At 46.9% G+C, this 25,219-nt stretch overlaps 1 protein-coding gene across 3 annotated transcripts in view; it reads right to left on the reverse strand.

Moving 5' to 3' along the window:
• The window catches only part of LOC134558971 (protocadherin alpha-C2-like), an 85,583-nt gene extending 61,513 nt beyond the window's left edge, over positions 1-24,070 (reverse strand). For 2 of the 3 annotated variants that reach the window (XM_063413364.1, XM_063413363.1), the window contains exon 1: positions 21,423-24,070. In XM_063413364.1, coding sequence (XP_063269434.1) covers positions 21,423-23,927 — 2,505 coding nt within the window. In that variant the 5' untranslated portion in view covers positions 23,928-24,070. Of the gene's footprint in view, positions 1-11,343; positions 13,576-21,422 lie in introns of those variants that run through there. The other variant, XM_063413365.1, reaches the window with a different exon arrangement.
• Between the last annotated feature and the right edge of the window lie 1,149 nt (positions 24,071-25,219).

A 25,219-nucleotide genomic window follows, 5' to 3' on the forward strand; every position in this document is an offset into this window, starting at 1 on the left:
TCATGAAATATTGCTTTAAAAGCTGGACTATATCCAATATTTAGCATGAGTTAGTGCTGTAGTATTAATGCAGAATCACCTTATTACTGCATTTTGCATGGATCATGTGTACTGAGGGAAACCCACTCTGTTTGTAGCGGGTCCTGCAAGAGCAGGCAGAGGCTGTGGCATGCAGAGTACAGGGTATCCCGCCTGCTCCTCAGCTGCTCCTTCCAGAAGGGCACAGATCTCCCAGCCTCACAGAATACATCTGCTGGCCCTGGAACACCTCAAATGACACCAGGCTTCCAGCTTTTAACAGCTCAGCTGAGCTCAGCACATTCCTCCCATTGCTGAAGAGAGAAACCACAGCGGGACATGTGAGACTCTGAGTGATAAGCAGGGATGATGAGATCAAATGTACCCACTGAAATCAATCCCCTCTCCTTGTACTAATCAAAACATTGTCCTCCACAATGAGATAAACCTGCAGTGTCTCAGCATGGGTTTTGCATTTGGTATTCCTTGCAAAGTGTGCTCCTTGGAGACAGATTTTAGGATTGTGCATTTGGAATACAAAATATCACTTGCCACAGGGTTGGGAAAAAATTAAAATAGTGTCCAGCAACACCAGTATACCTCCTGGGTTTCTTTACCACTCTGAATAGTGGTTAAAGAGAGAGTTTAGAGGCCTTCAAATCCAGTTCACTGAGAAGGACACATCCCCTCAGGCCACTACCATGGTGGTCAGGGGAGGCATTTCTATGGAAACAGAGGCAAAGTCAAGGTTTATAAGAGCAGTTTAAGGTTTATAAGGTTTATAAAAGCAGTGTGGTTCTGTCTGCTGGTTCAGTGAGAACAGGAGACTGGGTCTGGTCCCTCTCTCAGGGGTTTATGTATTTTAAATCAGAGTGAAATGTGAAAATATTTCTGAGGGTAGGAACTAAACCTCAGGAGAAGGTAAGGATGAAGAGACAAGCATAGGGGAGGACAAAATAAAAACAGAGAAGAAAAGGTTTTGAAGGACAAGGAGGTACAAGCCAACAGATACTGCTATCATTTGGGTATTTAATCCTTTAACCATGAACACCACAATTATCTTTCTGCTGTACACACACTGGGAGCAATCTTGACATTGTATTTTCACCAAAGACTTTCAGTTCTCCTTTAATCCTTCATTCAAGAATTCTGGCACTTAAATTCACCCACAATGAGAACACTGCCAAATTTTAACACTGATGAGTTATTTTCTGGTCTTTTTATACTGCAGAAATACAAAAGCCTGAACAACCTTCAGCTTTCTAGAATCTCTCTGAAACAAAGCATCTTCAGGAAGAAGTATCAGAAGAAAATAGCTATTAGATTTCTTAGGTATAAAATATTTTACCTATTATCTTCCATTGTGATACATCTGTTTAATTACTATACTCTTGCACCAAGCAATTAGTTAAGCTATTTATGCTCATCTTTGATACTTATTTGTTCACTTCTCTTAGTTTCTTACACTCCTTGAATATTTTTTTTAGTGACACTGTGAAACAGGCTGCCACAAAGTGCTGCCTTCAACAGCACCCATGTGCAGGACTTACATTTCTAAACTTTTATGCTAAAATTAGGGACCCTCCTCTTCCCTGCACCCTGGTCCTGGGCTGGGCACTGTGCTCATTTTTGGGTTTTTTTTCCTCCCAATCCTCTGTCCTCAGTTCCAGCCCCAGCCTCAATTTTGGTCTGGGCCACAATCATACAACTGCAATTATCAGAAGGTCCTGCCAGCTCTTGGCTGGGTCTGAGATCTCTGCTGGCAGGACTCAGAGGCAGCTCTTGTGATTATCTACCAAGTAGAGTGAACAATCATTTCTCAAAAGTTTGTAACTCAGCCAACCTTAGCAGCTCTTAATGGCTATCAAGCATGACACAAACACCACTTTGCAACAAATACCAGGTTCTTTTTCCAAAACATACTTCAGCAAAACGTTTAAAGAAAAGATGAGACACATTCCTCATCAAAAGCAGCGTGGGCAGCTGGTCAAGGGAAGGGATTCTGCCTCTCTTCTTGGCTCTGGTGAGACCCCACCTGCAGAGCTGCCTCCAGCCCTCAGTCCTCAGCACAGGAAGGTCAAGGACGTGCTGGAGTGAGCCCAGAGGAGGCCACCAGGCTGATCAGAGGGATGGAGCACCTCTCCTGTGAGGAAAGGCTGACAGAATTGAGATTGTTCAGCCTGGAGAAGAGAAGCTCCAGGGTGGCCTCATTGCAGCCTTCCAGTACCTAAGGGAGTCTAAAAGGAAGATGGAGAGAGACTATTTGCAAGGGTATGGAGTTATAGAACAAGGGGGAATGGCTCCCACTGCCAGAGGGCAGGGATGGGTGGGATATTGGGCAGGAATTGTTTCCTGGCAGGGTGGGCAGGCCCTGGCACAGGGTGCCCAGAGCAGCTGTGGCTGCCCCTGGATCCCTGGCAGTGCCCAAGGCCAGGTTGGATGGGGTTTGGAACAACCAGTCTGAGAAATGACCAAACTGTGCAGTCAAACTTGTCCAACAGGTAATGCCCAGTTCCCACCTACCGAGAGACCTGAGGGTTTCTGTGCTGACAGGGTTTCTGTGCCTCAGACCATTTTTGTGGTAAGGAAAGGCATGAACACAGCCTAAAATGCTGAAAAGGTTTTGTTCACTCATTAGTGGGCAGAGCTGAAAATACAGAAGTCTATGGATCCAAGACCACCAATTGCAATTGCTTTCATTAAAGAAAATTTAGAACAGTTTTAAAGTTGCTCATAGTGTTGAACTTCCTTTCATTTGTTACTGAGGTGAGAGTTCTCTTCAGATGGCACATCTGAAACTTATCCTTTGGTTTAAGTAAAATATCCCCCTATAAACAACATAGATTTGGTCCTGGAAGCAAAATTAGATTGGAACTTTGGACACAAGATTCTACTGCTGACAGTAACTGCTGCTGGTCTGTTAAAGCATTTTGAAAAACAATCCTTTTGAAAGAATTATTGCTACATTAAAAATGCATGATATTAAGTGACTCATCACTATTTATAATAGTAACTAAAAAGTGTTTTTCAGGCAGAACACTTTTATATATAAAATTCCACCAGCTTTATTGGAAGCAAACCAGGCTTGAGCATTAGCAGTAACCAAATATAGACTTGGAACAGTCTAAATATACAGCATTAAGGTTGATAAATAGAATAATTCTGCTACCTTGGAGGTGACTGGAAACCCTGGGTACAGAGATGTAATAAGTTATGAGATAACGCAATATACATTTGCTTGAGATTGTTAATGTGTTTGAAATGGCCACAAATTAGGGAGACTTTCCAGACTGCACACATAAAACACTTATGCCAAGACTCTGATTAATTTAGAGCCAATATATTTTTTTACAAAGGAGAAAAAAATGTGTCAGTGTTTTCAGAGGGGAAAAAAAATACCAACAGAATTGTAGTATTGTCACTCCATTCTTGTTCCTCTTCTGTTCTAACACAATCCCTGTTCTACAGAAACTGTTAGGAGGGAGTAGGGACATTTAAACTTATCTTTGGCTTTTCAAATGTCTTGGGCAGCCACTATGTTTCATTTTTTTCCCACCCAATGAAGTTTAATCCAATACTGTCAGTTTTACAATTTTTCCAGGAACCACAATTACCTACATCACCCACATTTTCCCCCTCTCCCAGATGAGAATACAAACAAAACAGAAGAGAAACACTTGGTAATGGACTATTAATCCATAGAATGGTGACAGCTTGATGGTTTGGGATTTGATTCAAGAACATCTGGATCCTCTTTGAGAAAGCTGAGTGAAGAAAACCAGTGTTTTATAAAACATGACATGAGAATGGTAAAGGGCCCCACCAGACTAAGAGCTCCAAAGTGATCATATTTTCCAGTGCACATTTGTATTCTGCAGCTCTCTTCTGACCACGATCAAACTGGCATCTTTCCATGTTCTGTATTAGCTCGGGTTAATTTTTCCTGTAGTTTTTTAAACAGGGTGAGAGGCATTAAAGAGGTGGAATACCTTGTAAAGAAGCACAGTGCTGTAAAAGAGGAGACAGGAACTTGCTAATTCTAATCCCTAGACAAATATATAATAAGATTAAAACAAAGATGAAAGTGCAAATAGCAGTCCTAAACCAACAACCCCAGATCCTTTGAAGCTATTCCAGCTGGCAACTTTGACTACACAAGTCATTTGCTGGGGTGATTCTACTTCACCAGCCCCAAAAAGGTGAGATAAGGTAGCAGTTATATCTCCTCTGACTGCAGGGAAGAAATCACTTCCTTTTTCCACCAAATCTCACTTCCAACCAATATGATATTGAAAACAAACAGCTTTAGAGATTGATTATCTTTAGGGTATTCATGATTGCTCAATAAAAAACAAAACTAAACCCACACACAACAATAAACTAAACCCAAAGAAGTGAAAGATGCACTTGGAGGAATATATATAGATATTAGAATTGACATAGGGCATATTCCACAAGATTAGTATTCTACAAAGAAGAAAACTGAGTCAACTTCTCCATTAAGGACTCCACAGAATCACAGAGTGGTTGAGGTTGGAAGGGATCTCTGGAGATTGTCTTGACCAACCCCACTTCCTAAGCAGGGTCAAGCAAAGCAGGTTGTCTGGGACCACGTCCAGATGGCTTCTGAATATCTGCAATGATGGAAATTTCACAATCTCCCTGGGCAACCTGTGCCAGGGGTCAGCATCCTCACAGAGGAAAAAAAAAACCAACCAACAAAACAAATTCCTTAAGCTTAGAGCATCTTCCTCTTTTCTTCTCACCAGGCACCTTTGAAAAGGGCCTGGCTCTATTTTCATACAATAATGAGATCCCCCAGCCCCACAGCCTTCTCTTCTCTTGGCTAAAAAGTCACAGCTCTCTATTTGACATATGAGAAATGCTTCTGTCCCTTTGTTATCTTGAGACCCACCACTGGCCTGTCTCCAGTAGCTCCACATCTGTTTTTTATTAAAATCACAAAGCTGAAAGACTGAATTCAAGCTTTTATTGAAATGTCTTCACACTACATGTACGATCACAATCCTGTGAATTTAATATCATGCAATGAAAATGTTTTAACCATAAGGATATTGCATCAATTTCCATCATGTAATGAAAATTGTTTTAACTATAAGGATATTGCACTAATTTCCATATAGCTTTTGGCTACAAAGCAGAGCCTAAAATCTGTCTAAAACACATTCCCAGGACACAGAGCAGACAGCTGTGTAGTTCAAAAGATGAAGAGGCCACTCAGCTGTAAGGCTTCCCTTTGCTTCTGACCCCACCAAAGGAATTGGAAAAGGGTGAGAAGTAACACCACAGAACCTTTGGAATCAATACCTTTGGGTTTTGTGAGGGAACATCATAAACTTTGATTTTGCAGGCCGGTAGTGCAAAGATGTTTGACTTTTGCAGAGTAAGAAAGAAGTTAAAAGCCACTAAAAACAGTGTCAAGACCCATCAGACTGGGACCAGCCATGGGGGAGATGGAAGAACTAACAGATCAAAATATAAAAATCGTTCCTTTGGAGAAGAAAGAATCCAAAGAACAAAAATATGTTCATTTTCCTTAGAGAAACTACTCAAAGACTAGAGCCTTCAAACTTCTTTTTTGTTTTTAATGTACCTTCTTTCTATGATATTTAACTTCCATTTGCCTTATTGGTCACATTTGCTTTTATTCTCCAAGTGCCTCTGAAAGCACCAAAGCTTTGAGCTATTGCCCTGCCTGTTTCTTTGCCTTACAACTTCTTAACTAAATACCTTAATTCCCACATGCCTGCTTGCCCCCTTTTTAGTTTGGATGCTGGATTTTGTTGCCATTCTTTTGATTAATTGTGATTTTAAATAATCTTCAGCAAGTTCACCACTCCTTTTGTTATTTTGAAACAAGCAAGCTGTAACCCCAGAAATGCAGAGCATTAACACGGTTATACTGAGCCACACTAAAATCCAGCAGCTTGTCCCCAATGGGAAGCAGAGGATGCACAGGCCACTGGTATAAAAATACAGCACACATGGACCACTGATCCCCCAGAGCCACCATCCCATTTAATGACAATCTGTATTCCTCTGTTTTCAGTACCTTGATTGTGACATTGAATTTGTGACAAATCACTCAAGGGAATGGAAATTGCTGTCACGAAGGAAAAACCAAAATGCTGAGAGTTAAAAATCCTCAATTCCCCACTACTTGATTTCCATCATAGCTTTCTAAAAGAATTGATAAATAAAAGCATAGGATTTAAGAGAATTTGTTTTGGCTTAGTTTGTTGGGGTTTTTTAATATAAACCTGTCAAGTCTGAAGTAGAATAATCTCATTGAAGAAAAACAACTGCAGACACTAATTTAACATTGTGAAATCCAGCCTGTGTGACCACAAGCTCATTACTCTGCTTGTTTGGATACAAATTTGGAGGGAGGATTAAAAGAGAAATTAAGGTAGACTGAAAAGGAAGGAAAATAGGCATAGGTTTATCAAAGACAACAATTTGCTAGACTGGTTTTCAATCCTCTTCAATAGCAACAAGCTGAAATTCATCTCATCTACTCTGATTTTAGTAGAACATTGAATACAGTGCAGCATTGAAAAGTTTAAGACACAAGAATTTGGGTTATTCTACGAACAGTTCCAGAGGATAATCATATGGAATAATTCACTCCAAAATCTGGATACCTGTCAAGGTAAAATCAATTTGCTCTCAGTGCTGTCTGTAGGCTTTGTCTAAACTCATTTAACAAAGATGAACAGGATGTTTGTTCTGAGCAGGTGACTAAGGCTTTTTAACATCTAAGGCTCAAACATCAAGCATTTAGATGGATGAATTTGGGCAGAAGAACCATCTTGGGAATTAACCTTTCCCCATCCACACCTACCCCCAAAGAAGTTCTGCAATAATACCTATGTGACTGAATAATCAACTTATTAAAACTATGGAGGAGGTAATTGGCCTCCCAAGAAGAATCAAGTGATGTATTCCCTATGACCTGAGCAAGGGAGTATTCCTATCTACACAGGAAGTCCTTTCTGTGAAACACATAATTCTGGTCACATATTTGCAAGAAAAACAAGAAATATATATCTAAAAATGAAAAACTGATGCTGAGAAGGGATATCAGCATAATCAGATAAGTGCAGAGGTGACCATAGGAAAAAAAGACTGCAAGAGATCAACTTGTTTAGCTTGGTGAAACAAGGGCTAAGAAATGATGTGGTTGCTTTCTAAGCCTTGGATAAAGCAAGATGCAGAGGGAAAGAACTACTCATACTAAAAGGGAATTGCTGGCACAAAATCAAAAGTCTACAAACTCATAGCAAAGAACAGTTGGCAGGATGTCAGAAGAGCATTTCAAAGCTTTAGAGGATAACTTGCCTTATTATTATTTGTACAATTAAAATTTAAATATTTGAATTTCAATATTTAAGATTAAACTGTGATACAGGAAAGGACTGGACTTGATCTAAATTATGCTTTCTTGTGTTGTGCTTTCATACAAGGATTACCCTTCTTTGGCCCACGTCACCATCCAACCTCATCTTTCCCTTCCCCTTATCCATCTCCAAATACAATCACATTACTCTCCACATCCCCTCAAGCCCTTTGTCCCAACCAACTCCTCCTGTCTCTCCCTTCCCCTACTTCTAAAAATAACACTCCAAGGCAGGCATCAAACAAGCCAAGTTTCAGCCCAGGCATTTGTAGAGTTTACAAGACTCAGAGTTCTTTTGCTGAACACATCCCTCTTTGTGAAAGGTAATTGGGCTGGTCAGAATTTCCCTCGCTGAATTTTCTTTGATCATTGCTCCTTCTGGGATTCCTTTGGTCTGACCACAAGGTCAACGTTCGTAGCTAAGAAATCTTCCTAAAAACTGAATTCTTGTAATGTGGACAAAGACTGCTGGTCCTAGACAGGTATTAGCACTGACAGGAAGAATTGGGGAAGTGCTTCACTCTTACATTTGACTGCATTATTCCCATCAGGATGAGCCACAGCGAGGGCTTGCACACACATCTGCTCCTCACTTGTGAGAGGAAGACACTGATGCTTAGCCTGCAGCAGTTCAGCCTCAATTGCCAGCCTGTCTCAATGGAAGTGGATCCATTTTTGTCACAGGAAATGCATGCCATGTTGTGCAAAATTATTCCACTCCCATTACAGTTTAGCGAGAAAAATTCTCCATTGCAAGGTCCGCGTCTATTTTTGGGTGTAACCTAAATATCGAATGCCAAGTCACAGAGAGGTCACTGTGCTCTGAATGTGGAAATATCTCACAGGCCTTTTGTGCAGCACAATGGCCAACACGAGCAAACAAAAGAACTGGAGCAATCCATGGCTACATCACAATCCCAGAAATCAGCCAGGGAACCACTGCTTACTTTAGTAACCGCTCGTGCCTTTGTCTCTCAGCACAGCAGCGAACCCAGCTTTTCACTTAGCTGCCATTTATGCCATGCTGCAGAAAGACACAACAAAACACTGAAAAACGTGCAATTACAGTTTACTCTACTGCTGTTATGGCCATACACAGAGCTATTTATAGCTCTAACCCAAATAGAAAATATAAAAGCATAAATAGGCCTCATGTGTCTGCATGTGTAAAACCATTCAAGCCTACTGTTTAATTCAGTAGCAAAAGCAGAACAAGAATAAAGAAATCAACTGAAATTTTGAAAATACATCCAATTCCTGGAAATTCAATTAAATTTTTGTACATGCAGATCTTTTTCTAGCCTACATGTACTGAAAATTGTAATCACTTCCTCAATTCAAAAACTCAATAAAATAAAAAACAGGTCTACCTAAGTTCTGCTAAATTTGTAATTTTGAAATACTTTTCAGTGCTTTGAATGATAACTGTGAAGTTGCTCCTAGTGCCTTTTAAAAACTTGTTACTTTTTTCTGTCATGTTTATGCTCTTAGGGACCAATACAATCACCCCTCCTCAAAAGATCAAAGGGTCATTTAGGTTTATATTTTAACTCCAAATGAATCAGGCTGAAAAGACTTACAGGCTACATGCAGTCAACATCCAAAATTAAATTTTAAAATTTTTAACCAAAATTTCTAATGGTAGATACATATGTATATGTATGTAGTTAATTCTCCGGCTCAAATGCCACTGGAATGATCAGCACCAAATTAATAATAACCAGCATGATTTTGATTTCAAGGGTAGATGGATTTTTACAGTCTCTGCCTCTTCTCCCCTACTCAGCTCAGTTAATGTAAAGACTTGGGACTTTCCACATAAGCCATATCTTTGGCTGGCCATCTCTGAGTACTAGAAGCCAAGGAAATAAAATTGCCAAAGATCGTATCTGGGATTTATTCTGCCCACTATCAAAAGCTACAAAACGGTGTGTCATATTACAAATTTAAAAATTCACCTGAATGACTGAATACAGCAAAGATGTAATGTGACACATTACAGTTGTTCTGATTATGGAGATTAGAGATACTTGGACATTTTTATTATTATTTGGTTCTTTAATGTGTTGGTAACCTGAGTTTCCAGATCTTGCTCAATTGGAACAAAGAAATGAGTTGTGACAATTTTTAAAGGGTTTTTGTTTGATTTTTTTGTTACATATATATCATCGCTATCATTATTTTTGCAATTATGAACCAAAATCACACCCCCCAGACACTGCCAGGGTTCTTGCAGATATCTTCTGAGTCAAGATATTGCCAAAACATTTTTTATCTCCCCATTACAAAGGTTCTAATGCAACTTCTTTGTTTTTCAGATCCCCACATAATCAATTATATTCCCAGAGTATCCAATGCATAGGTACAGATCCTTCTTTACATCCTGCCAACTGCTATTTTCCAAGACTCTACAGTTTCTTAAGGAAGGACACCAACTCCTCTGCTTTTGCAAGACCTAGGTATTTCCCACACCCCTCTTTGAACAGTGAGAAACCCACAACACCTGACACCCTCTGCTGCTACAGAGAGCAGAATTTAAAACTAATTATGACTGATTAAATACTAGGAAAACCATATATGTAAATCAAATCTGATCAACACATAAATAACGAAAGGCATGATGAATTAATTGCATACTGAAGAGCAAATTTGGAACTCTTCTAGGACAGAAAGCTTACAAAAATTCACTACTTGGAAATTCAAGAGTTGTAAACCAAAGTGTTATTAGTTAAATGTATATTTGATTATCCAAAGAAGTTATTGAAGCTACCCTTGCATCAAGGTTCAAAAAGGGGCTGGGCTTTTACATCTATCTAAACGTACCATAAAGATTTCAAGGGTGAAAATAAACATAATGGCTACAGATTTAGGACAGCCTCTAATAACTGTAAACTAGAATAAAAGAACAACAGCAGGAAGCAGATTACACCATGTCTGTCTAACCTGAGTTCTTACATTTCCTCTAGAAACATCTGGAGTAGCTCTTACCAGACTCAGAGTACTGGCCTGACCCAATAGTGGTTAGTTGCTGTTATGCACACCAAGGAATTTGACAGTCTGCAGGCAAAACATCTCAAAACTTCATAAAAAATATAAAGACAACTCACAGGACCTATTAAAAATAGATAGAAGACAACTGAATCTTGGATAAGTAACGCAGCTACACCCAGCAGATTAGGCCTGCAGACATAACCCACTTTATAGCCCTACACTGTGATCACAGCAAGATATTTTCTCCTGCAAAATCACTCATCACACTACTGAGAAGAAACCAGCTTGGTCAGAGGCCCAGAAGATAATTATTTTAGATTCACAAAAGCCATGGATTGCTTGGAAAGTGAGATGAGCACTACAAGTCACATTTCCTAAAGAGGTGTTGAATATGGAATTACAGCTCTTCCACCACAGAGTTACCTTAGGCATTGCAAACCAGCATCAACAAACTACTCCCTCACAATGAAAAAAACCTCAGGAATGTCAGGGCAAGGATAAAAAAATAATAATAAAAAAAATAAAATCACAGACTCTACACAGTGTATCTTAGAACCACCCATTGATTAGAAACTTGCATGGTCTCTTATCATGCCCCTACTCAGCTCTCTGAAGACAATGGCTTGGCTTGCAAGGTATTTAGTTTTCACTTACACCTTTGCCTTCAGTTGTGTCTGAAGGTCCTTAATGTTTACGGTGAAAAAAAATCTCTTTCGTCATCCGATGACAATATTTCAGCCAAAGAGATTCTTGGCTTTAGGAAACAGATAAAAGAAACTGGAATTTCCTCCAGGTGCCATGAATTGGCATCTGTTTTCCTGCAAATGCCCTCAGTGTGTTCTGCACTGAGCAGCCCAGTGCAGACGCAAGGCCACGTGCCTGGGAGGAAAGAAGTGAAAGGAAGCAGCACTTACCACGAGGACAGCGCTCAGCCGGTCGCTTTGGACCTGCTGCACTTGGATGCAGGGCCCTGGCACCTGTAGCCTTGAGCCACTAGGAGCATTCCCGGCATCTCCATTTGGGATGCTGCCATTACCAGGCCCAAGACCTACGGATGCCCTGTACAAGTAGGTGTGAGTGAGTTTACCCACACCAGTGACCTCCAGCACATCCGGGGGGAGGTGGGAGCTGGGCAGCATGTGCACACTGTAGCAATACTTTTTATAGTCATCAGCTGGGCAGCAGCAGCCGCCGCAGCAGCAAGTCCGGCACCGGCACAGCCGGACGACGGCGAGGAAGAAGATGAGCGCTGCGAAGATGAAGGAGACGCAGGCAAGGGAAACGATCAAGTAGATGTTGGTAGCGTTGAGCAGCGGCGCTGGCTCCCCGCTGTCATCGAAGTCCGGCAGCGCCTGGGGCAGGGTGTCGGCCAGCAGGATGCCCACTGTCACGGTGGAGGAGAGCGGGGGCTCGCCGTGGTCCTGCACCACCACCACCACCTTGTGCTTGAGGAAGTCGGTGGAGCGCAGGGAGCGCGTGGTGCGCAGCTCGCCCGTGTGCGGCGACAGCTGGAACAGGGTGGAGTCGGAGGAGTGGGCAAGGTGGTAGGAAAGCCAGGCATTCTGCGCGTTGTCCTCATCATCTGCCACCACTTTGGTCACCAGGTAGTCCTCATCAGCCAGGCGGGGCACAACTTCCACAGCTACTGAGCCGTTCTGGCTGGTGGGGTACAGGATGGCTGGGGCATTGTCATTCTGGTCTGAGATGTAAACATTCACTGTTATGGCAGCACTCAAGGCTGGTGACCCATTGTCCTTGGCTTCCACCTGGAAGTGGAAGTTCCTAAGCTGCTCAAAATCAAAGGCACGTTTTGCATAGATGCTCCCATTGGCCAAGTTCATAGACAAAAAGCTGGTCAGGGCACTGCCTGCAACTGTGGAATTCCTGAGCACGTAAGAGACTCGTCCATTCTCCCCTATATCAGGGTCCGATGCCGAGACCTGGTAGAGAAAAGCACCAAGTGGATTGTTCTCCTCCACAAACACATCAAATGCTTCAGCACCAAAGACGGGGGGATTGTCATTGACGTCAGAAATCTGCACCCAAACACTCTTCTGAGTGGTGAGAGGAGGAGAACCCAAGTCTGTGGCGGTAATGGTGATGTTGTACTCACTGATCAGCTCTCGGTCCAGAAGCTCACTGGTGACAAGGCTGTAGTAGTTTTGAAGGGAAGGCTTTAACTGGAAGGGAAGGTTTTCAGAGATCTGGCAGGTTACTTTCCCATTCTCCCCAGGGTCCTTATCCAAAATACTCAGCAGAGCAATCACTGTGCCAGGAACAGCATCCTCAGGAATGGGACTGGAAAGGGATGTAATTGTAATCTCTGGGCCATGATTGTTCACATCTGTGATTTCCACCAGCAGCTTAGCTGTGCTGGACATGCCAAATGCCCCGTTATCCCTTGCCTCAATAAGCATCTCGAGAAGGGGTCTCTGAACAGCTAAAACGCCATTGACTGTCACCTCCCCAGTGTGTGGGTGAATGGAGAACATTCGCTGCAAGTCAGCAGAAGTTGTATTGCTAAAGGAATACCTGACCTCTCCGTTTGGACCTTCATCCAAGTCCGTGGCGTGCACTTGGGCTACCAAAGTGCCACTGGGGGAGTTTTCCAAGATACTCGCCCTGTAGACCGAGTGCTCAAATTCTGGTGCATTGTCATTGGTATCCAGCACAGTCACAATGACCGGGACATCACCAGACTTTGGAGGGTTCCCACCATCTTTGGCTGTAAGCACAAGTCTGTGAGTGGCTTGCTGCTCCCTGTCTAAGGCTTTCTTCAGCACCAGTTCAGGATATTTACTCCCATCCCCGCGCATCTGCATTTCCAAATAAAAATGTTCATCAGGGCTCAGAGTATAATTCTGGACACTGTTAGCACCTTCATCAAGATCTTGGGCACTGGGGAGTGTAAACCGTGCCCCAGGTGACAGGAACTCAGGCATGTTTATATGATATTCACTTAAGGGAAAGCTGGGGGAGTTGTCATTTATGTCCAAGACTTTGAATTCCATCCTATAAAGCTCTAGAGGGTTTTCTAACACCAGTTCATAATTCAGAAGACAGACAGACTTTAATTCACAAAGCTGTTCTCTGTCTATGGGCTCGTTAACAGACAAAGCCCCCGTGCTGGCATTTATATTAAAATATTGCTTACTTGAGCCGGTGATCATGCGAAATTTCCGAGCTGAAAGTGTAGCTGCATCTATTCCTAAATCCTTTGCTATGTTCCCAACAGACGCTCCACGCTCTGTTTCCTCGGCGATGGAATACACTATTTGCCCGTCCGCGGTGCAGCAAATAAGGCAGAAAACCATTAAATAGCCCCGCATGCTTCCTCCCCTGGCTCAGCTCCCCGCAGACCGGCTCAGCAGGAACATAATCCAGAATTTCGGCGAGCACCCCAAGTTCCCGGCGCGAAGCCAGCGGGCACCGGGGCGCACCGGCGGCAAAGCCGACAGTCCGGTGCGGGCGCGGGAGGCTCCGCGGCGGCTCCGCTCCCCCCCGGGCCGTGCCGCCGGCTGCCGTGCGGGGCGAGGCGGCAGCTCCGCAGCGCTGCGCCCGCCGCCGCTCGCTGTGACCGGCGCCGGCCCCGTGCGGTTCTTAGACGGGCAGCGGCGGCGACGCCACCCAGAGGCCGCGGCGGCTCCTGCGCCGCCGGGGGAGGGGGCTGCGCTCCCCCCGCCGCCGCTGTCCCGCCGCTTCTCCTCCCCTTCCTCTTTCTTCCCCTCTTTTTTTTTTTTAACGCCCCGACGGAGATGGAGCGGGGGGCTGCGCGCAGCCCCCTGCGCGTCATGGATGTGTTTCCGCGAAAAAGAGACGGAGAGCAGAGCCCCCTCCTCCCTCCGCTCCTTGCGGGAGAGGCAGCGAGAGGATGCGCTGTCAGAGAACGGCGGTGGAAGGGAAAGGTGGATGAGAAGTGACAGGCATCGGCTAAACATGGGTCAGCACAGCCCAGGCACGCTCCAGCTGAGCACAACATTTCCCAGAGGGGCTTTAAGAGCGCAATTAAAGGAGGCAGTCGGCTCTACCCCTGTTAAACTTTACCGGGGAAAAAAAATAAAAGGAAAAAAAAAAAAAAAAAGCGGGGAGAAAAAGAGAATATGAGAAAATTAAAAAGAAAAAGGTTCTTTCCTGCTCTGCTTCACCTTCTGAACAAGGGAAATTAACAGGAATTATTGGAAAGAAGGGTCTCTGCTCTGACAATCAGATCACCCCAGCCACAGTGAGCTCCCACCCAGCCCGCCAAGGCACGATGGGGGTGGCTCGGGTGGCAGGGGAAAATGGGAGGCTGCAGCAGTTCAATTACTCTTGTAGAAACAAATACCGGCACCAAAGAGGTTTTGCATTTAAGACATGCCCAGGAAATCTGGGGAAAGACGAGCTGGTACCACACAGAGACTGCAGACCATGAATGGAAAAAAAAAGAAAAAAAACAACCAAACATCAAAGCTCTCTGCTCCCTCAGCTTTCCACACAGAGGGAACGGTTACCAACTACACCCCAAAGCAGGTATGAGGGAAGAAAAGCACTTCAAAATATCCTTCTGGGAAACCTTTCTGGAATGATTTTCAGCAGCAGTTTATACAGATGGACCCTGGCAGCACCTCCATCTCCTCTGTTTCCAGTTCCCTCCTGTGAGAGCTTGTTATGATGAGATCCTGATTGATCAAAAGCAAGAGGCTATAACTGTGCCAAGGACAGACCTTAACCCTTCTCATGTCCATTGTGTTTCTTTCTGCAGCTGAGAATTTCCAGGCAAGTGAAACAGAACATTTCAATTATATATAGTATACATGTATATAGTATACATATATATCTCCTTTCAAAAAGGGAGAAAATCTGGAGCATAGCCAAAAGTTGTACAGTAAATTAAAAAAAAAAATCAATACATCTGTTTGCGTATTCACAACTCAGCAAAGCCTCACAGTGAGGTTCTTATCCTGGCACACGGGAATAGATCTTGGTCTGCTCCAGCATAGCTGTCTGCAGATGTGATTTTTTAACTCCAGGAGATCCTGGCAGTACCTGAATGTTGCATTTTACTTCTGTTCATTAAGGCTACCGAATCTCTTACAGCTCAGAGGGAAGCAGGAGTGGCAGCAGAAGGCTGAGAGAAGGGTACAGAGCTGCTGCTGTGCATCCACCTCAATTCAGAGAGGACATAAACCTGTTCAGTAACCCACTGCACACAGTATACAATGCAAGTAGTCATGGTTTGCTGTTTGCCCTTTTTTCTTTTCTTGAAAGTGCAGAAATACCCAGTTCCCACTCAATCACTACAGAATTGTCATCCAGACTCCCCTCACTCCCAATCTGCCCTAGATTCCAGTTCTGCAACAATGATATCTGCAGCACCTGAGGAGTTGCTGGGTTTGCTGCTCTGTAGTGATGCACAGTCGTTCTAAACACCCTGAACACCCTGAATGCAATAACATCTATTAAAGTCACAGGAAAGACTGATATATTTCCTTAACATTAACCTGCAGCAAGGACAGATCCATCTGTCTGGGAAGAGCTGAAAAGCCACATGTTGATCCCTCAGGTGCACACACAGGTAAAACACACAGGTAAAACGCACATCTGTGACTCAGTTTACAATGAAGAAACCCAAGAATTTTGGGCTCAACATCCTCCTGTTGAACAGACAAACCCCCTCAAAGGCAGATTTTCCTCAAATATAATATTGGAATGACAAACTGTAGTTATTCATCCTGGTGCCTGAAATATTAACAGTACTAGCAGAAACTGATTAATGAATGGCCAAAATCAAAGTAATTGCACTTTTGCCTCTCAGAGGTACTCACCTTTTGAGAAGCATCTGGCAGCCTACAATGATATTTGTCTTTATTCCATTCATTTACTACTCATTAACCATGAAATAAGTTCTCATCTTTCTGCTACATCTCTAATTTTGCAGCATTGCCCAGTGCTTGTTCACAGGACTCTAAGTGAATTTGCCATCGCTTGTTTTTGACATTATTTTTAAACATCACCGCCCCACTTTAGTGTTTTGGCATAGCTTGTCCTCTTGCCATTTTCCACTGTGGACAGTGATGTGTCAGGCTGTTTTGCTCACTGGAATGTGCATGTTGCCAGCACCACCTGGGCACCCAGATCCCACCACGCTGCCTTCCCAATCCAGCACGTGAGTGTCTGATCCCCACACCACACAGCTCCAGGTCACAGCCAGGGTCCAGTGCTCAGTAATATTCAATATCGAGGGCCAGTTACAACACAGACACTGCTGCCATTAAGAGAATAACACAATCATGCCAAGGGGGCAGAATCCAGCCTTGCCCATTGTGTGAAGCCACTGTTCTGCTTGGCTGAGTCCCAGGCATGTTCCTCCCTGCCTGTTTGTGCTTCCCCTTCCACATCCAGCTCAAGGCAGTCTCAAGTGTGCCTTTATACAGTGTCCCTGCTCAGTCTTTGAGGCCACCCTTCCACCTAATCCTTCTTTTCAGGGTCTCCAATCTCAAAGGTCTCCTCTCCATTTCAAGTCACTGACCCCAATTACATTATTATGCTGTATAAAAGAACTAAGTTGTATTAAACATCTTTAGCACAGACACTTCCCTTGTATCACAGCAGATAATTTAAACTCTGTTTAAACCCCTTCATCTTATGTTTGCCTTCAATTTGCCACATCCAAACCATTCCCTGTTCCCTTCTCTCTGCTGGACTCATTCTTAGAGCCCGTTTGACCCAACTCATGGAGAAATTCATCTTCCTGGTCATTCTGAGGTATCATTCACTTCTACACGACCCCTCGTCATGTCTCACTCCCTGACGTGTTCAGAGAGCTCTTCCTCCACGTTCCTCCACCTGCCAGGTGCTTGCCCTTGCACCGCCTCGGAGCGCACTCATCCTCCCTCCCTGCCTCACGATTTCAGCCAATCCTCCCCTTCTCCTGCCATTAGACGTCGCTAATCCAGCCCCGCGCCTTGTGCTCAGAGCAGTGGTGGCTGCCAGAAGAAAATGTTAAACCAGCAAAGGCAAAAACTAAAGGCGAAGAGCAAAACCGGTTTGCGCCGTGGCTGTGGAGCAGCACACAAGGGACGCTCGTGTTTGAACATTATCATCACGTCAGCGATGGTTCAAGAGCGCCATTTCCACGGGCAAGGCATCAGAGTTGGTGGCTTCGATGGAGGTTTGCAAGACACGTCCTGCTCGGTACCAGGGCTTGGGAAAATCCCAGGGGAGATCACCAGAACTGAGAGGCGCTCATTGGTGCTAAATTAGGGCACGGAACTTCAGCAGGAGACAGCGGGGGAATCTGTGAAGGAGAACAGACGGAGCAGCAGCTCTGCTGTTTCTCCTCCCAAGGAAACCGATGAGCTCTGCCCGGCGGCTGCTGTCCCCGGAGGGCAGCTCCAGCCCTCACCGCCGCCCGAAAGGAGCACATGAAAAACTCCCACAGTGATGGGAACCCGGCAGTAAATAGGATCTGCCTGCGAACCAAGGACCACCGGACCTCGGACAGAGCCCAAATCGCCAGCGCGGAGCCGCCAACGAGGGTGCAAGGACCCCGGTATCACCTTTCACACGAGAGGAAGGACGGTGGTACCCCGGAGACCCGAAGCACCGGGCTTCTCCTGCTCGGGAGGCGCGGCAGGCAGCTGCGGGAGCCCCCCAGCCCAGGCTCACTCTCAGCCCCGCGCTCCTCCAGGCTGATGGGGCGGGCAGAAATTTTGGCAGCATCGCCTGGCTGATCTGCTCTGAGCCCCTCTTCTTTGCCACGCAGGCTGTGCCTGCTGGCAGAGCGAGCAGTGGTATGAAGATGCCCTTCAGAAAGCTCGCAGCTGCTCCCTGGGGACGCGGGAGCAGAGAAGACTCTTAGCTATCAGCAGCCCGGAAAAACAATCTCGTATGCAGAGGATTTCTAGATTCTCACGAAAATCCTCATTACCCGCGTCAAGGCACAGAAGCGAGCACCCACTACAGTGCACCGCAGGCAAGAACTCGTCTCTTTAACACGAGGACACAGATGGCTCTGTTGACCCCCAGTCAGAAACCACCGGACCTGACGAAGCTGCCGGGGAGGACACAGTGGGTAGCGGGGCTCAGTCCCGCTTGTGCGGCAGGAGCGGCTCCGAGCCGAGCACCCGGAGTCTCTGACAGCTCCGAGGCAGCCGTGCCGGGCATTTCTCCTTTAGAAGCTGCAAAACCTCCTCCGGCCACCACGGCGGAGCGGGCGCTGGAGCCGCTCCCCGCCCGCTTCTCCCGCTCCCGGAGCCGCCGCAGAAGCGCTCGGCAGCGCTCCCGGCTGCGGCCCCGCCTCCGCTGCGGGGATTGAGCCGTGCCGGTAACACCGAGTTAATCAGCATCGCTCTCCAGAACAACGCGCGGCGTTAAGAGCCTGGGCTTGCAGCGACTGACAGCGCGAAATTGGCATCGATTATTCAAGGCACTGACCGATATTCTGGAGCCTTCTGTTAACGAGCCCTGCCCAGACTATTCCACGAAGCAAAAGCATCCACGAGCTGTTTCTAAAGTTAAGACTGCTTTGTGTTTCTAACAGAAATATTGAAATATTGTCTTGACAGTGTACGTTTATAACAAACACCGATAAAGTCTTTAAGTCATAACTGCAGTCAGAGAAACAAAAGGAAACCCAGCAGAAGGCAAACCCTCCCCTGCCCCAAACGATCGGCACTGAGACCCCACACTGCCCTCAACCATAACCTAAAGAAACGAGTCCCTTCCCACACCTATGTGCAAATGCTGTTCCTGCATCTTCTACAGAGGTAGTTAAATCTGTTTATAAGCTTAAAATAGATGCTTTTCTTTTAGAAAATCGTGGTTTCATCACATCCATGTGAATAAAGGAAAGAAGTGGCAGTTCTACAGAGCTGGGGTAAACCTTGAGGGTAGTTCACGCGGAGTTAAGTGGTGATGACCCACTGCCCTTCAGCACGCGACTCCCGTTCACGATCAAAGCAGAATAAATAAACAATCCTCAGCAAATACACAAAGAATTTAACTTAAAGCCCGTACTAAGTGATCTAAGAGAAGAAAAGAGGAAATCGTGGGACACATTCAAATGCTTATCCACGGATCGACAAGAGATAACGCAGTCCTACTTTTCAAACACTTTTCAGAAAGGACATGAAGTTTTCAAAATTCGTTGCTGTTTTCTGTACACCTATCAGCCCATTCTCGTAATTTCGGAAACATTGATGCGTCATTTACGTTCTTCAGTCCTTGTCCTTCCTAGAGGTATTTAGAGACCTCTATTAGCTCAAAACCCAACCAAGTGTACTTTGTCAAAATAAAAATACCGCGTTTTCAGATATCACTGTGTCTGAAGAATAAGGGGGTTGACCAAACGAACTGAATGCATAACACGAAATTATGTACCTACTGTTTGTTTTTATTAACCCGGCATGTTTCACTTTTAAATTACAGAGAAAATTAAATTAGATGGAAGAGATCTTCACTTTTCCCTTTAAAAATTGCTTAAAAATTTAAAAATTTTCTGACACTGAAGAAGAAATGCTAAACGTGACCCTAAGGTCGTATCTCAAAGAGTGCTTTGAAGCTGGCCGAGACGAGAACACAGTCAATTCCGTGCCATCAGTGCACAGACAAGATGAGCTGAAAAATGATGGTGTTGAAAACAACCTGGTAATTAAACAATCGCTCTCTGCGTCGGGAAATCGCTGAGGTAAATCGCATCGAAACTGTTCCCTTGTTTTTCTGCTCTACTGCTGAGAGAGCCAAGAGTTTTCAACCTACCATCCCCGGACACCACACAGAGAAAATTTCCTTTGTAATTTTCCCTTTACCACTTTCCCCGCCTCTTTCCACTCCTACGAAATTTGGATTTTTCTTTCCACAGCATATTTCTGTACGGATGGGGTAAAAGAGACATCACTACAAAGAGTAAGATCAGATCGTGGGGAATGGCCAGTGAGCAACCCCTCCCTCAAACCGTTCTCCCACAAAGCAGCCAGGATTTTACTTCACCCCTCACACACGCACATATTTTCGACGGACTTCCAGGGAAAGAACAATATTCACAACCTCCACCAACATTTCATCCGCTCTTTTTGCCCCAAAATTATCACTACATGTATTTTCCCTTCTCAAGAGTGGCAAATAGCAATAATCAAAAAGCTTCTAATCAAAAACTCACGAGCGAGCCTTAGCGCACATAAACACAAGAGTCACCAAGAAAGCTGAAAGGCACCTCGTTCAAAGACACAATTACACTCACCATGAGGGAGATATCAAACTACTGAACAACGTTGAGGTGAAAAGGCTATTAAAACAGAAAAATTAAATATCCCCTAGGACCTAGTACTGCAATTTGATACCATGTGGGCAGAGAAGAAAAAAGAAAAAGAGAAAAAAGAAAAAAGAAAAAAGAAAAAAGAAAAAAGAAAAAAAAAAAAAAGAAAAAAGAAAAAAGAAAAAAGAAAAAGAAAAATTAAAAAAAGAAAAAAGAAAAAGAAAAAAATTAAAAAAAGAAAAAAGAAAAATAAAAAAGAAAAAATTAAAAAAAAGAAAACAGAAAAAAGAAAAAAATGAAAAAAGAAAAAAGAAAAAAGAAAAAAAGAAAAAAGAAAAAAGAAAAAAAAGAAAAAAGAAAAAAGAAAAAAGAAAAAAGAAAAAAGAAAAAAGAAAAAAGAAAAAAGAAAAAGAAACCCACACAAAACCAAAAAAAACCCCACCAACAAAAAAAGACCCAAAACAATCCCATGATTAAAAAAACGTCCTGTAGAAAAGAATACTATAAAAACTAAAGAAGAAAAGAAAACATGGAAATTTTGAGGGGCAGTCACATACTGAGAAAATGAAATTTCAAAATGTGAACACACACATCGAAGGCAGATCACCACGTTTAAATGCAACCCAGGACAAACCTAGGACATCGTTCTAAAGCTCTAATCACAGAAGAACTGTTGTAATACATCGAAGATCCATGCATTAAGCAAATCGTACAACCAACGAGAGAGCAACAACTATGTAAGTTTGCGAAGACTCTTACCACACTCGAAGTAAGAGGCGAAGCAGACGGCCCCATCCCAGCAGAACCGTTTTCTGCAGCAGGACCAGGCGGCGGCGGAGGGAAGTTGGGGCTGAAAACCATGAGGTCGCTCTTGGCCGCGCCGTCCGCCACGCACAGGCTGCGGCTGTGGCGCTGCGAGTACGACCAGCTGCCCACTTCGCTGGCGCACACCAGCGTGGTGGGCCCGGGCGCCGACAGCACGGCCGCCCGCGGCGCCCAGCGCGCCGCCGCGTACAGCACCACGGCCAGCAGGAACAGGCTCGACACGGCGCAGATGGCCACCACCAGCCACACGTTGGTGGCCGCACTCGCTCCGCTGGGCCCCGTCTCGGCGCCCGGCGCCGCCCGCCACGACGACGACGACGACGACGACGATCCCGCGGCCGCGGCCAGCGCCGCCTCGGCCGCCTCCAGCAGCGACACGCTGAGCGTGGCCGTGGCCGAGCGCGCCGGCTCGCCGTGGTCGCGCACCACGATGAGCAGCGTGTGGCGAGCGCCGTCCGCCTCGTCCAGCGGCCGCGCCGTGCTCACCTCGCCGCTGTAGAGCCCCACGCGGAACGGGCCCTTGGGCCGCGCCTCCCGCAGCTCGTAGCGCAGCCACGCGTTGTAGCCCGAGTCGGCGTCCACGGCGCGGATCTTGGCCACCACCTGGCCCGCCGGCGCCCCCCACGCCGCCCACGCCCACAGCGTGCCCGAGCCCCAGCCCGCCGCCGCCGCCTCGGCCGCCGCGCCGCCCGCCTCGGCCGCCGAGCCCGCGGGCGGCGGCAGCAGCGCCGGCGCGTTGTCGTTCTCGTCCAGCACGAACAGCTGCACCGTGGCGTTGCCGCTCAGCGGCGGCTCGCCCGCGTCCACCGCGCGCACCTCGAACTGCAGCACCTGCAGCTCCTCGTAGTCCAAGGGCTGCAGCGCCCACACGCGCCCGCTCTCCGCGTCCACCGACACGTAGCTCGACGCCGGCCGCCACCCGCCGCCCGCCGCCCCCGACCACGACGACGGCGACGACAGCGCGCCCGCGCCGCCCTCCCACAGCGAGTAGCTGACGCGCCCGTTGCCCGCCTCGTCCGGGTCCCGCGCCCACAGCCGCGCCAGCTCGGCGCCCGCCGCGTTGTTCTCCCGCGCCAGCACCGTGTACACGGCCTGCGCGAACGCCGGCGCGTTGTCGTTCACGTCCGACACGGGCACCCGCAGCCCGCGGCTGGCGCGCAGCGCCGGCGCCCCGCCGTCCTCCGCACGCACCTCCACCTCGTACTCCGACACCCGCTCCCGGTCCAGCGCCTCGCGCAGCACCAGCGAGTACGAGCCCGAGAACGTCGCCTCCACACCGAACGGCGACGCCGGCCACACCCAGCACCGCACGCGCCCGTTCGCCCCCGAGTCCCGGTCCGACACGCTCAGCACCGCCACCACCGTCCCCACCGCCGCGTCCTCCGCCACCGGCACCGACAGCGACGTCACCCGCACCTCGGGCGCGTTGTCGTTCACGTCCAGCACCTCCAGCACCACCTTGCAGTGACCCGACAATGGCGGGTAGCCTTTGTCCTTTGCTTCTACAGGGATCTCGTAACTAGTCATTTCTTCAAAGTCTAAATTGCCTTTAAGTCTGATTTCGCCTTTGCTTTCGTCGATAGTGAACATTTCTTTAACTTTTGTGCTAATACGTCTACTAAATAAATATGTAATATCGCTGTTGATCCCTTCGTCCGGATCCGTGGCATTAAGCGTGACTAACAGAGTCCCGATCTCCGAACCTTCTAAGGCTTTAACTTTATACACGGACTGGTTGAACTTGGGTGGATTGTCGTTCGCATCCAGCACCGAGATCACGAGTTCCATCGTGCCTGTCAGAGACGGCCGGCCCCCGTCACTCGCCGTCAGCACCAGCCGGTGAACGGGAATCGTCTCGCGGTCCAAAGCTTTAGTTAAAATAAGACCCAAAGACGCACTCTGGTCATTATCCCCCTGATGATCAAGACTGAAATATTCGCTAGGGCTGAGTGTATAGGAGAGCTGCGCGTTCGCTCCGATATCCGCATCCGACGCGCCCTCCAGCGGGAAACGAGACCCCGGCACAGACAGTTCCGCGATGCTGAGGGCTTCTTCGTCCACACGGAAGATGGGGGCATTGTCGTTGATGTCGGTGACCTCCAGCTCCACATGGAAGACGCGCAGCGGCCGCTCCAGCAGCACCTCCAGGCGCAGCGCGCACGGCGCGCTCTTGCCGCACAGCTCCTCCCGGTCGAGCCGCGAGCTCACCAGCAGCGCGCCGCTCGCCCCGCTCAGCTCCACGCTCGCCCGCCGGCCCTGCGCCACCAGCCGCAGCCGCCGCGCCTCCGCCTCGCCCGCCTCCAGCCCCAGGTCCTGCGAAAGACGGCCCACCACCGTGCCGGCCTTGGCTTCCTCCGCCACCGAGTACCGCACCTGCCCGCCCGCCAGCGCCCAGGCCGCCTGCAGCACCAGCACCCGCAGCACTGGCCCACACCGCATCGCCGCCGCTGTCGCCTCCGGGACCTTCCCTGGCCCTGACCGGTTCTCCGCCGTTCCCCCGACGCCCGCCTTAGGGTCTCCCTGGGAGGAGCGGCACGCCGCTCGGCTTTCTCGGCGCCCCGCCCGGGCCGGTCCACCGCATTCTCCCTGCCGCTGACGGCACCGTGACTGAGGCTCGGGGAGGAGCTGCCGCCCTTCCGCGGCTCACGGCGCCTTCGCGGCCAACAGCGGCACCTGGTGCCCGACCGCGGCTCCGTCCGTGAGCAGCCGCCCGCCTCCCTCTGCCGCAGCGGCTCCGTGCGGGATGGACCTGCCGAGGCTCCGCCCGCTCCGCCGACACGGTCCGCGACCTCCCTTCCGAAAGCTGCCTTCCTCCTCAGCGCTAGTAGTTGGTTCTTTTGTATCCTCCTCTTCTCTTCCTCTTCCTCCTCTCCTTCCTTAAGGTACTTTAATTCAGAAGTATGCTTGCCAAAATGTACATATAAGTGAACGGCCATATTAACCCAGGAATCATACGTAGGAATATCTTCACTGCATAAAGCCTACCCCAGTTCTGATCTCCTGACTTCATCTTCTTTTATGCCTGAGGAGGCATAACTCCATTTTCTCATTTATGTTTTCTTCTGGAAGATATTTCAGCTGTTTGCAGAAGAAGGCTGTATCCTCGATCTTCCATCTATGGAAAGCACTGAGGTTTTCCGAAGGCGTAGATTCACATGTAACGTATTTGGTTTAGTCCAGGAATGCTAGAAACAGAAATTGCTTACCTTTTCACGGCTTTGGGACAGGAATGTAGCTGAGCAATTCCACACAGTCTCCTTGGATTTTTATACAGTAAATAATACAGTAAACTCATCATGTTACAAAGAGTACCTTTGTCTGTCCATAGCAGAATTGTTTTCCCTTCTAAAGTATACTTCCAACCGAGTAAAGCATCAGCACATACCAATTCCAAAGACTTTCAACTCCATCAGCAAGTCCCTAACTCTATGCTCTAAACATAACCAACAAAACAGAAATCCTCTCAGAAGGGAAAAATAGCCCAGGGAACCTGAACTCTCTCACCTTTATGTGTCAGTAAAGTATCTTCTGTAAGTTTTATCCCCCAACTGTAGCTGCACAATGAAGATCAAGGTGTTGGTTATTTTTAGGCAGGTAGAAACTCATAGAATGGCAAAACAAAGTGCCCGTTACTGATGGGGATGAGCTACTGCAGGACCATGACACAACTGAAGATAAAAGGGTTGCACCACTGTTCTGGCAAGGCACAGTTCATCTCATCTCATGTTCCC

Source organism: Prinia subflava, chromosome 16 (genome assembly GCF_021018805.1).
Source record: "Prinia subflava isolate CZ2003 ecotype Zambia chromosome 16, Cam_Psub_1.2, whole genome shotgun sequence".
NCBI classification, from domain to species: Eukaryota; Metazoa; Chordata; class Aves; order Passeriformes; family Cisticolidae; genus Prinia; species Prinia subflava.